This window comes from Balearica regulorum, chromosome 19, assembly GCF_011004875.1.
Source record: "Balearica regulorum gibbericeps isolate bBalReg1 chromosome 19, bBalReg1.pri, whole genome shotgun sequence".
NCBI classification, from domain to species: Eukaryota; Metazoa; Chordata; class Aves; order Gruiformes; family Gruidae; genus Balearica; species Balearica regulorum.
Genome location: NC_046202.1, coordinates 6191589 through 6203302, shown reverse-complemented (window position 1 = coordinate 6203302; position 11714 = coordinate 6191589). Strand labels below are relative to the sequence as shown.

Sequence of the window (11714 nt, the reverse complement as noted above, 5' to 3'; positions counted from 1 at the left end):
AAGCATCCAAGCCCCTGCCCTTCCTCGCTTCTGAGACGGACAGAAGACACCGTGCCCACCCCTCCCTGCAGCTGCCCGCTCCCAGCACCCAACCGCTCTGAAAAATAAGTGCATGGGGGAATTTTCTTCTTTTTTTTTCTTGGGAGTTTCCCTTTTCATTTCCAGACACCTCCATGGGATCTGCTGCTGCATAAATACCCCCTCCCTGGCCCCAGAGAGGTTGGGAGAAGGGATTTCCCACGCTGGCCCGTTCTTCCTGACGCTGGTGGTGTGTCTGATGGAAAACACGAGCCGTTGCCTTTGGGTTTTCCAGCCCCCGATGCGAGCTAAGGGCTAGGAACGTGCCGCCGCTGGGATATTGTTACGAAATGAACAGCAGCCTTTTCTTGTCCAAGATCACTTTTATTTCCCTTATTTCATTAACTTCAGTGTCTGTTTGGTCTCACATATCCACGCTGACAGGGAATTCACACCGACGGCAGAATTTGGGCAACACCTCCCCGAGCCCGTGGGCTGCTGTCGGTGATGCCGCCGGCTCTGCCGTGCCCCCCGACCAGCAAACACATCGTTCCACCGTGGGGTTTAATTCAGGACAAGAGGAACGAGCAGATCCGCTCCCTCTCCACCTAGCCACAACCCCCTTCTTACGGCCGTCTTGGACCATTTATTTTTCTCTCCTATGGCGGACCAGAAACCCTGGGCACTGCTCTTCTCGCCAGTCCCCTACGAGCTGTAGTTTCCCCCTTCTCTGCCTCTTCCCGTGACACAATTTGTTCCTTTTAAGAAACAAAACCTCTCCTGACGCTGTCAGGACTATCTGCAGCCTGGGAACTGCTCCTTGCTGCCCCAGTGAAAACCTTAGTCCAGCTATAAAGGTCCTCACGCCACCGACACGGCTGGGAAGCCCCTCTCCGCATCCAGCCCCAAAAAAACCCCTTTCCACCCCAGTGCCTCGCAGCGCTCTCCGGAGACAGAGCTCCATGGCTCTATTTATTTGGACTAATTAATATCTCTCTCTCTCTCTCCCTCCAGTTACAAATTAGGATGTAAGGGTGAGTTTTGGCGCTCTGGATATGAACTTTGCTGTATCACGTACAACCAACCCCCCACCCCCCAAAGTTTAGTGCTCTGAATTGCTGAGAACATTGGTCCGCTGTGGTTCCCCCTGCACGTACTGAGCCCGCCCGATGGCTTTCAGCATCTGTAGGCACTGCTGCCGGTTTGTTTTCGCGAGAAAAAAAAAAAAAATCATATACTGGTCTGCTATAAATTCAACAATACAATCCTTAGTTCTGAAGATATAGTTTCCATATAGTTTATAAACATTATAAGACATACATATGGATAATTGAGGGGAAGGGGAGGAGCCTGTGCATTTGTTGGGTTTGGGTTTTGTTTCAGATGTGTGAACATGGTTACAAAAAAACGCACCTCCTGTGGGTACCTCATTTCTTTAAGTGTCGGGTTTGTTGGGGGGTTTTGTTTGTTTGTTTGTTTAATTCCACCTCTAATCAGTCTTTCCTTTGGTTGTTGGCTACTCCAAGCCCAGCAGGCAAGCCCTGTTCTGCTGTAATGCCTGAGATATTCAGGGGTTTGAGATTGTCTTCTAAGCGTTTCCCAGCCAACTTTGGCCTCTGGGTTTGGAGCCAAAAGGGCTAAAACGTGGGAGAACCAAAGTCCTTACTACATCGGTATCAGTGTCCTTGCACTCACTTTCAGAGAAACAGTGTAGGCTTAATTGGTGATCGTTTTTTACAGCAATTATGTTCCTTTCGGTAATTGGAGGGGTCGTTCAGAGCGCTCTCAAACGAACAGGATTTCACAAGAGCACGGAAACAGTCCATTTGTCCGGTTGTCGTCACCGACGAATTGGCTACCGTCCCTGTTATCTGGGTTTTTGTAAGGTTGGCTTTTTTTGTTGTAGGTGCTCGGTTAGGCTGTTTGTGACAAGGTGTGATAATGCCTTTTAATCCGCTCCCGCTGCGTTCGGCACAGTCCGCGTTGGCAGCCCGGCCGGGCACGGAGAGACCGTCAGATGCCGAGACAACGTTCTTCCCTTCGCCAGGGCCAACGCTCTCCACGTACAAAAAAAGAAGAAGAAAAGAAACTCTGGTCCTTTGTAGATTGGTGGCAGTACAGATTCGCTCCGTCCGCAGCCGGGGGCTCAGCGTATGACGGCTGCTAACACCATCATAAAAACCAGGAGCGATGCCCTGAGCCCCGAGCAGCCGGCTGCCTGCTGGACCCCGCTGGGGGGGCGGATGGGGGTCCGCCGGGTACACTTACCCTTGCGTTTGGGGGGGAGCGTTGCCATCACCCCGAAACTGAATTTGTGCTGATAATCAGGCACATAGTCTGGAACCTCCTGCCCGTTTTTCCGCGGCCCCAAGGATACCGGTTTAGAGGTTCGGTTACGGCTTTTGTGGCTGGTGCAGTTCTTGCCGGGTTTGCGATAGCCCGGCCGGGAGCCGGGGGGGGCGGCGGGCTGGCTGCTGTGCAAACTGTTCTCGGCCCCTCTCTCCTTCCCCTTCTCCTTGGAGGAGTGGTGGGGGTGGTGGGTTTTGGAGGCTCCTCTGTCCGCTGTGGAGAAAGTATGTGTTTTAATCTGATGGAGCGACTCGGACCCCGAACAGTTCCTAAAGTCTTCCGCTCTTAGCACCTTGAGGTCCTTGCCATGCATCTGCTCGGGGGACTCGCAGGTGACGCTGGAGCTGGAGCCTCTGAACCTGTGCAGCCATTCCCAGAGGGAACGGGCTTTGCAATCGCAGCTCCACGGGTTCCCGTTCAGCCTGAGAAACTCCAGGGCTCCCAGGTGGGCCAGGCAGTCCCCCTGCAGCTCCGAGAGGCTGTTATTGAACAGGAAAAGGGTGGTCAATCTTCGGAGGTCGTGAAAAGCCCGCCTGTGAATCCACTGCAGCTGATTTTGATGGATGAGAAGCCGATCCAGGTTTATTAGTCCCCTGAACGTGTTCTGATGGAGGCTCCAGAGCTTGTTTCCATGGAGAAAAAGATGGCTGAGGTTAACCAAGTCAACAAAAATATCATCCTGAAGGAACTCGATGTGGTTGTCTTGCAGGTAAAGGTATTGCAGGTTGTGGAGGCCACCGAATATCCCGCTGGGGAGGGAGCTCAGCCCACACTTGTACAGATACAAGGCGTGGAGTTTCACCAGCCCTTGGAAAGTGTCTGCAGCTAAAGCCCTTAAGTAGCGGTTGTCCCCCAGGTCCAGCTCTTCAAGGTTGACGAACCCGTCGAAGGTGTTGGGGTCGATGAAGGTGATGTTGTTGGAGTAGATCCAGAGGGTGACCATGGAGGGGCTGAAGTGGCCCCGCAGCAGCAAGGTGATCTGGTTGTTCTGGAGGAAGATCCTCTCGCTGTCCTCGGGGATGCCCTCGGGGATGGTGACGAAGTTGTGAGCCTGGCAGCTGACAGTCATGGGGGACGGGTAGCACACGCAGTCGGTGGGGCAGCCCAGGGCGCTGGGCACCTTCAGCCCCAGCAGCACCAGGAGCAGCTCTGCAAACCCCCCTGTGCAGAGAGAGGGAAGAGCGGCGTCAGCAGGGACCGGGGCACCCCCCCCCGCCCACCCATCGCCGCCGTGAGGAGTATTCCGGGTGAAAAACGCCCCCAATTAACTCAGCCCTCCTCTCTGCTCATGAATTACCCACGGAAACGACTGCGGCTGTGATGAGTGGGCTCATCACGTGCGGCAGTTCAAACACGATGCACGGAGTGGTCCCTGCCTGCAACAGGCAGGCCGCTGCGCTCCCAGCCCCAACCGGGCAGCAGGAACTTTCTCGGGGGGAATTCACACTGGCAGCGCGGGCAGCAAAGCCCTTTGCCTGCAGGCAGGCAGTGCAGGCAGGGGGAAAGGCAGTTGTACAAACGTGTGAGAGCAAACAGAGGAGATGATGCAAACCCTCGGAGGTGTCCGCCCCTCCTGTACCGCATCTCTTAAATTGCCCGCGCTTGCGTATCGGAGAGGAAAAGCTTTAGTAATTCCCAGCGAATCACCTAAAATTACGTGCGCGGCGTATCTGCACAGCACACCCAGCTCCACCAAAGCCGCAGACCCGTCCCCGCCATCTCTTTTTACTACAGTTCTTAGACACCACCATCCACCCTGAAAACCAAGTGATTTACAGGAAAATATGTTGTCAGCAGTTGGTGGAAAAGGCTGAGCTGAAAACTCCGTTTGAAAGTGGGATGCTCAGACATATTTTTAAATGGATGTCCTGTGGCAAAGCATATTGCATCCTCTAATGCTACAGTATGTGCTTGTGACCGGGGCTTTCTCGCTGCGGAGAAGAAGCGGTGAGCAAGGCAGTAATCATCCCCTCCCTCTGCTCAGCTCTCAGAGCGCCGGTTTCGCCGCCCCGTTCCCGTCTCGCTCCCACTCCTCGCACCAGGCTTGCTTTCAGGCTATTCCTTCTGCGCCGAGTGGCTTTTCAGACTCATTGCACCAGACTTGTCATTTCTCATTCAGGTTTTCCTCCTAGATTTGGCTTTTTCCTCTTACACGCAAAATTTGCTCATGTCTAATGAATTCTGCCTCTGGACTTTACAGGGGAAAGGAGTAAAATCGGAGCAGCGTACAGCTGCCGGTGCCATCCTGCCCACGAGTCCTCGCCTTGCACTCGGCTTGTAATAATCTGAAAAACGAGAGTGGAAGTGGAGTTCATCTCTAATTACTCCATGTCGTTATCACCAGCTAGTCCATGAGCCTGGACCCTTTGGGCTTTTACAGTCCCTCTTTTCAGTGCCTACAGCTGAATACAAGTGGGAGGCCAAAAAAAAAAAAAAAAAAAATCACTTTTCTTATTAATCATGTTTGAAATATAACTCTGTGGTTACCATTGCCTTTTGGCTGGTATGGAGATCTATTACCATGTAGTTAACAGCAGGTGACCTGTCCATCTGGACCCATTCTTTCACGGCAAAGTTGTTACATTTCTAGATAAACTGGGTTATTCAGACTCTCCATAAATCACCAGTAAGAGGCAGTCATCTCTGGCTGGGCTGTTAATAATAAAAAAAATAAAAAAAAAAAAAAAAAAAAAGCAAAGCATCGCTAGCCACAGCACTGGACCAAGCCTGCGATGAGACGGGGGGGAATTCTTCCAGGCAATGCCCTTCAGAAATTAAGCACCGGCTACCAGGAGGGATGTCTCATTCCTGCGCCGCTGCCAGAAAGGGGATGCAAGTCGGGAACGTTTAATTCACGACAACTCCTACGGCTGTGTAGGAAAAGGAACGTTCTCCAAGTCACCACCGTGCCGTTTTGGCTTTGCTGTCGTGTCTTTGCGATGAGAGAGGGGCTGCGCTGGTGGGAGCATCGTGCCGGCGCTGACTACCGAGCGCTCCCTGCCAAAACGGGGGCCCTCGCTGCAACTTGCTGCCTTGCAGCCTGGGAAACAGCGGTATCCTGAGGATATTGTCATTATCCAAGCGCCAGATAACGATGGAAAAGATAAAGCTACATTTGCAGATACGTTCTGCTGGGGTTGTTTTTTTTGTTTGACCCCCGGATGTGCTTCGCCAAGGTGGGACGGCTTCATGTTCCCCGTCTTACCTCGGTGCCACTGAAGTACAAAACCTTCTGTAAGTCTTATGTTTATTAGTAAAATCCTGCCAGGCACAAGCGCTGTGACGATCTCCCACATGCGGAGTCTGTTATTGCAAATACCAAATCACAAGGGTCTGAATCAATAAACCATCTCCCAGCTCTAAGCAGCAGGTTGGAAGATTACATATTGCTTCCAAACAACAGTTTTATGCGCTCTTCCATGACACGACAGTTGCCAGGCTAATGGGATTACTGACGGGAGGTGGAGCCGGGCAGGGATCTCGGAGCATACACGATTTCACGTATAGGGATGGCGATGACAGGCGGCTGTTAGCAATGCGCGGCGATGGACGAAGGCAGCCTGGGTCTCCCTGGAGCACGGCCAAAGGAGAGGCTCCTGCTGAAAGGGAGCGCGGAGCTTAACGGCTCCCTGCCTGCGGGGATAACTCTGGAGGTAAAGGTCAGAGGGAACTGAGTCCATCTCTTTAATTAACAGGCGTTTGTGAGTTAATGGCTGGAGTTCCTACCGAGAGGGAGATGTGACTCCTGCAGTCGTGGATGGTGGTGGGGATAGTCTGGGGTGTTTCTGGTTCTCGGCTTCCCAAGGGTACGATAGTAGGAAGAAAAACCAGGGATGTCTTTCTACCTACATGCTGCAACTCGGGGGTAAGGAGAATGGGGAAACAGAAGGATGGATGCTTAGAAAAAATAATAATTAGGTGGGTAGGACTTGGAAAGAGGAAACATATGGACTCCCCAGTGGATGGACTCAAGGCACATGGTCCCATCAGGGATGCTTTCCCTCCAAGCCCATAAAACCTGCTGATTGCCTAGTGCCGTGAGAAGCTGCTCCCGGGATGCCCTGGGCTTGGTCACAGTTTAGATCTGGGAATGAGACCCCTGAGAAACAAAGAGGCTGTGGGCATGGAGCCATGAAGCTCCTGAGGCTGGTAACACCAGCATTGCGATGGCCAGCAGCCAAGCCCCACCGGGACGAGACAGCCAGGAGCACTTGGGTCTCGCTGGGCTTCCCAGGCTGGAAAGCTTCCCGAGAGGTCCCAGCCCCGCTTCCCGGAGAGTTAACCTTGCCTAACTTGTTGAACTCGTTATTCCTGACGCAGCCCTTTCGACTTCATCTTGTAAAGGTCGTGAGGCAGATGGAGGGTCACCAGCACGTGTGTCGGAGCTCACCGGGGAGACAGAGCTTCAAAAGCGGCACGGAAAAATCCAGCAGAAACCCGCTGGTGAAGTGAATAAAAACAAAGCCCTGCTGACACGGATAAAACCAGCAAGTGGGTGTTTATCTCCTGGCTTTCTCCCACTGATGCACTGTGTCACTCCGGCTTCTGCTCGCCGTGTCCTTCTGCCACCTCCTGCTTTTGACTGAGGTTTCAGTGATTGGAATGAATTCGTCCGACTGTCCAAACCATTTCCCATGTAGCATCTCTCTAATTGGGCATTAATTAGGCATCAGTTAATGAATGCTTGAAATAATTTATCTTTGGATGCGTCCAGTTTGCAGTCTTACTTTTAACAGCATTAGACTCATTATTAGATTAACATCATTATAAATGTTCCCCATTACCTGCTTGTTTCCATTGTCTTAGCCTTATTACTGAGAGTGAAAATCACTCCTCCCACATGCATTATTGATGAGTAAGGACTTTCTATATGTAGCATGGGATTAATTGTTATACAGCGTAATGCATTTAGCGTGAAGCCTCAATTTGTGCAAGAGCTGAAAGCGGCCAGAAGAATGCAGACGCCCGGAGCCAGCGTGCTCGGCCAGACACAGCACATCTCTCTCCAGCCCAGACCAGGTTCCTCCCGGGCCGGTGCCAGCGCAGGAAGAAATAAATTTTAAAAAGCTGGTTTGATACCCAAGATCGGGGCGGGGGGGGGGAAGGTCTGAAGGGTCGGAGCAGGGACGCTGGCCTCGGCAGCCTGGCCCCTCGGCACTGCTCGAGCCAGAGAGCAGGGCGTACCTGCGCCGGCGTTGTTCTTCCATTTTAAGGCTTTTAACGCTTTGCCGTATCTCGGAGCAAGGCAGAGCCTTGGTTTATTTAGGAAGACGTGATGATGCTTATTTTCATTGGGAGTCTCAGGCTCAACAGGAGAACTCGCTTAGGACCAGAATAGACGCTTCGGTCCCAGGGGGGATGCACCCACAGAGCCCCCCAAAAGGCAGCCCCTTGCCACCCCCTGCCTGTTCCCTCTTTGCGAGGTGCTTTTTTCAGATGAACGCTTTCACCTCTCCACCCAGACGAGCTATATGGGTCACTGCCCATCTAATTCTCCATCAGGATCTGGTCTCGAGGATGGAGCAGGTTGCTTCTCTTTAAAATCTCTCCTAAATCGCCATCTGCTTTGGGAGACCCATCTTAGCTCATGTCTACATGCAACTTGACTGCCTGCTTACTGTGTCCATTACCGGTGCTGCTCAAGCTGTTAGATTTATAAGCTCTTTAGAGCAAAGCCCTCGTCTTCTGGTTGCTGATTTATGTATCTTTGCTGCCATAAAACACTATGTATAGCTACTACATAATATAAATAATAATACTTAACCGGAGCAAGCTACAAGTGGGGACAAAGCATCTGGCTTCGGCTCGCAGCCGGGATTATCAAAAAAGCAGCAGCTTACTCATCACTCACCCTCTTCTGAGGCCAAATTCACACCTGGTGTAACACCAGCACCTCGCTGTCAAAGAGCTCCAGAGGGAGATTTTCCTGCCCCGCTCACACCCTGGATCTGTCAAAGGATACTTTCGAAACCCACCCCCGGTGAACTGGGGCACAAAGACACAACTACAACCCCCGGGGAAAAATATACTTTGAAAGTGGGGAACTAACTCAGAATGAGACGTTCGCACTGCCATAGAGAGAAACCGTTGTTTAGGGAGAAAAAGGAGCCTCAAATGTTCACAATTTCATCTGCCAAGTGAAGGACGATGGAAGGCAAGGCCGGAGCAGCGACGGCAACTGGGCGCGAGCCAAGAGCGAAACTTCAGATCTGGGACGGTTCGACAAAGCGGTGTCAGACCTGTGCTTAGTAGCTGTGTATTTTTTTCCCCCCCTTTTTTTTTTTTTTTTGCAACACAGAGGATAAAATAAACAAGCCCATCCTGACTGTCACAAAGACTAAATTCCCCAGCGAGCAGCAGCTTGCTTTCAGCCTCGCTGCAAAGCCCTTGAGGTGCTGCCCCACGGTCCTGCAGCGCTCGGCGGCAGCAGCATCCTTCGGTGGGTTTGCTCCCCGCAGCATCGGCTGCAGCTCCCAGCGCCGGCGCACGGCACGGGGCTTTGCTTTCTGCACGAGCTGCCTTTCAGTCAGACAGAGAGTGGCAACCACCCATCCACCTTCATCCCTGGTTTTTTGTTGGTTTTTTTTTTCGCAAACGGTGTCATAAATAACTGACAGATCCCAGCTGTTTGGAGTTATGGTTTCTGATGGAGTGACAGCTGCTCCCAATCCCCCAGTCATCACCCCGGCAGTTCTGGAACATTTCAGCAACATAAAAATCATTGGAGATAATTTCGGTTTTGCATAATTTGGTTAGGCAAGCTGTGATTTAATGGCAATTATGACCTCCGAGGCAGAAGATGAGCTTTGAGGCTACTGGCTTCACACGACTTTAGCTCAGGGTGCAGCGTCAGGGATGTTCCAGGGAGAAGGTACTACAAGCAAAAATCCTTCTCCAGCAGCTGGAAATTGCATTTCTTTGCTGGCAAGTGGAAAGACTGTTCCCAGAGGAAGAAGCATACAAGGAAATTTGGAAGGAATATTGCTAAGGAAAGCTTTGGGAAGAGGCTGGTGCCAAAAGCTTCATTGGGAGGTACCTTTTAAAGAAAAGCCAGGAAAAGGCTTTAGGCTGGAGAGCGCTGTAGCCCCTACAAACCCTTCTGTAGCACCAGTCTCTCATGTGTTAACTAATACAAACCTCCTCTTGGTCACCCTGACCCTGCTTTGGTAGCCCCAATGTTCAAAAGCAAGCCCTCCTCACGCGGCTGGGCTGGGAGAGCCAGCCGGCACCAGGAATGGGCCGTGCCCTTTGCAGGCAGCTGCCTGCTTTGCGGGCGCTGCCCATTGCTCTCTCCTCTTGCAGAGTTTCTCTTGCTCCGGGCTGCGTTGCCTCCTCTCCCGGGTGCTTCCCAGCCATCCTGGAGCCCCCTGGTTTGCATTTCTCCAGCGGTGACCGACTGGAGCAAACCCTTGGACAGCCAGGCTGTGCCGGGAAGGCGGTTGAGGATGGAGAATCATGCTCAGGAGCTCTGAGGACCATCATGGTGCTTCTGGCTGGGGGCTTCAAGAGGAGCAAAGCGTTGCTTAACAGCAGAAGCGGCTGTTGTCTGGAGCCGAGAAGGTCCATTTTCCCCCCGCTCCATTACTGCTGTCAGCCAGTCTGGAGTTTGCTGTAAGCTAAAGCTCAGGGGAGAGACCTGGGGTCAGCAGCACCCCAAAATCAAGTTCTTTAGGACATTGCAGGTTCATTTTACATTTGCTGACCCGGTATCTGGAGCTATTCACCTTCCTCCACCAAAGTCGAGGCCAAGGTCACCTGGAAGTTTCTGGATGGTGGTCATTAACTCCTATTGCAGTTTGAAACCAGACCATAAATTTCATAGTGTAATAATGTAAAAATCAATAACTCTGTTTGAAACAATAGCTTTGTCTTCCATTTCAGCCGGCTCTGATATCTCCCCATGGACCGCGTCCCTCTGAATCACACAAATAAAGAGAGAGGAGCGATGGGTGGTGGGGCGGCTGCTCTCCTGCCAGGTGCCCGGCCCCTCCATCACTACAGATTCAATTAGTTAATTTATTCCTCTCTTACAGTTAAACTTGAGGATGATTTAAAAGGGGGAAAAAAAAAAAAAAAAGGGAGCCTTTTATGCTCAGTCTCTTTGACATCTCGTCCGACGTGACGTCCCCGAGGCTTTCCATGTGAGGGATGCCCAAGCCCCCTCTGCCCATCGCCACGGGCAGTGCAGCCAAAACCCAAAACAATCCTGGAAAGATGCAGCACCAACTCACACAAGCGTCAAAAAAAAAAAAAAAAAAAAAATCAAAGTCCGTTCTTTTCCATCTCTGGCTTTCTGGGCGAGGGAGGTCTGGCTTCCTTCGCTTGCTTATTTTCCGTTGTTTGCTGTAGCACTGACTTGAAATATACATCGAGAGGCAGGATTGTCTTTCACATGTTGGTGGATGTGTGATCCTCAAAAACAAATTAGCACCGATTCACTTCTATATAGAGTGCAGCCATCAGGGAATCGCTCCTGAATTCACAGCGAAGGAAAGTAATAATGCTTCCAGCGCGCTAATCCTCTCCGAGAGCAGCCCCTGAACTCTCTCCTGGTGCTGGAGGCACCACTGGAAATTACAATTGTACTGAAAAAATAATAAATAAATGCAGAAATTGGCAGGGTTTGTGCTGGTCCAGAGGATTTGTACCCAAATGTGGAACTCCCTGTTTAATTAGCACTCCTCTCTGTGTCTGCATCTCCTCCTCCCGCTGCTAGAGCTAAAGAAAAGAGGGGGAGAAAAAAAGGAGGCCAACAGTGGAAGTGGCTGTGGGATTGGAAACTCAGCTATAGAAACTTGTTTAATTTAAACACTTGTTTCGGGACTAACAGATGCAGAAACAGAGGGAGTGTAGAGCGTGTTTTCCCCGTGTAATCTGCTCTGCTTAACCCCAGTTTGCAGTGTGCCTTCCAGTGCAGCGATGCCCTTGGAGTTCAGCTGCGGTCGGATGCTGCTGGTCCTACGGCTGCAGGCACGGGGCGCAAACCCGGTCCTCAGTGCAGAGCCTGGGAGCCAGAGTTTGGGAGATTGTCTAAATCAGAGGCTGGGCTGCTGCTTGCATGGGGCTGGCGGCAGATCTTTAGAACAGAACAGGATGGAATAGAGCAGTTCAGTTGGAAGGGACCTACAACGATCCTCTAGTCCAACCGCCTGACCACTCCAGGGCTGACCAAAAGTTAAAGCTCGTTATTAAGGGCATTGTCCAAATGCCTCTTGAACACTGACAGGCTTGGGGCATCGGCCACCTCTCTAGGAAGCCTGTTGCAGTGTTTGAGCACCCTCTTGGTAAAGAAATGCTTCCCAATGTCCCATCTAAACCTCCCCTGGTGCAGCTTTGAACCATTCCCA

General features: G+C 51.6%; 1 protein-coding gene across 1 annotated transcript in view; it reads right to left on the bottom strand.

Annotated features, from left to right (window-relative positions):
- Nucleotides 1–381: 381 nt before the first annotated feature.
- RTN4RL1 (reticulon 4 receptor like 1) overlaps nt 382–11714 on the bottom strand; it is a 33163-nt gene continuing 21830 nt past the window's right edge. Inside the window, exon 2 of the mRNA XM_075771387.1 lies at nt 382–3528. Within this exon, the coding sequence (XP_075627502.1) occupies nt 2165–3528 (1364 nt within the window). The 3' untranslated portion in view covers nt 382–2164. The remainder of the gene's footprint in view (nt 3529–11714) is intronic.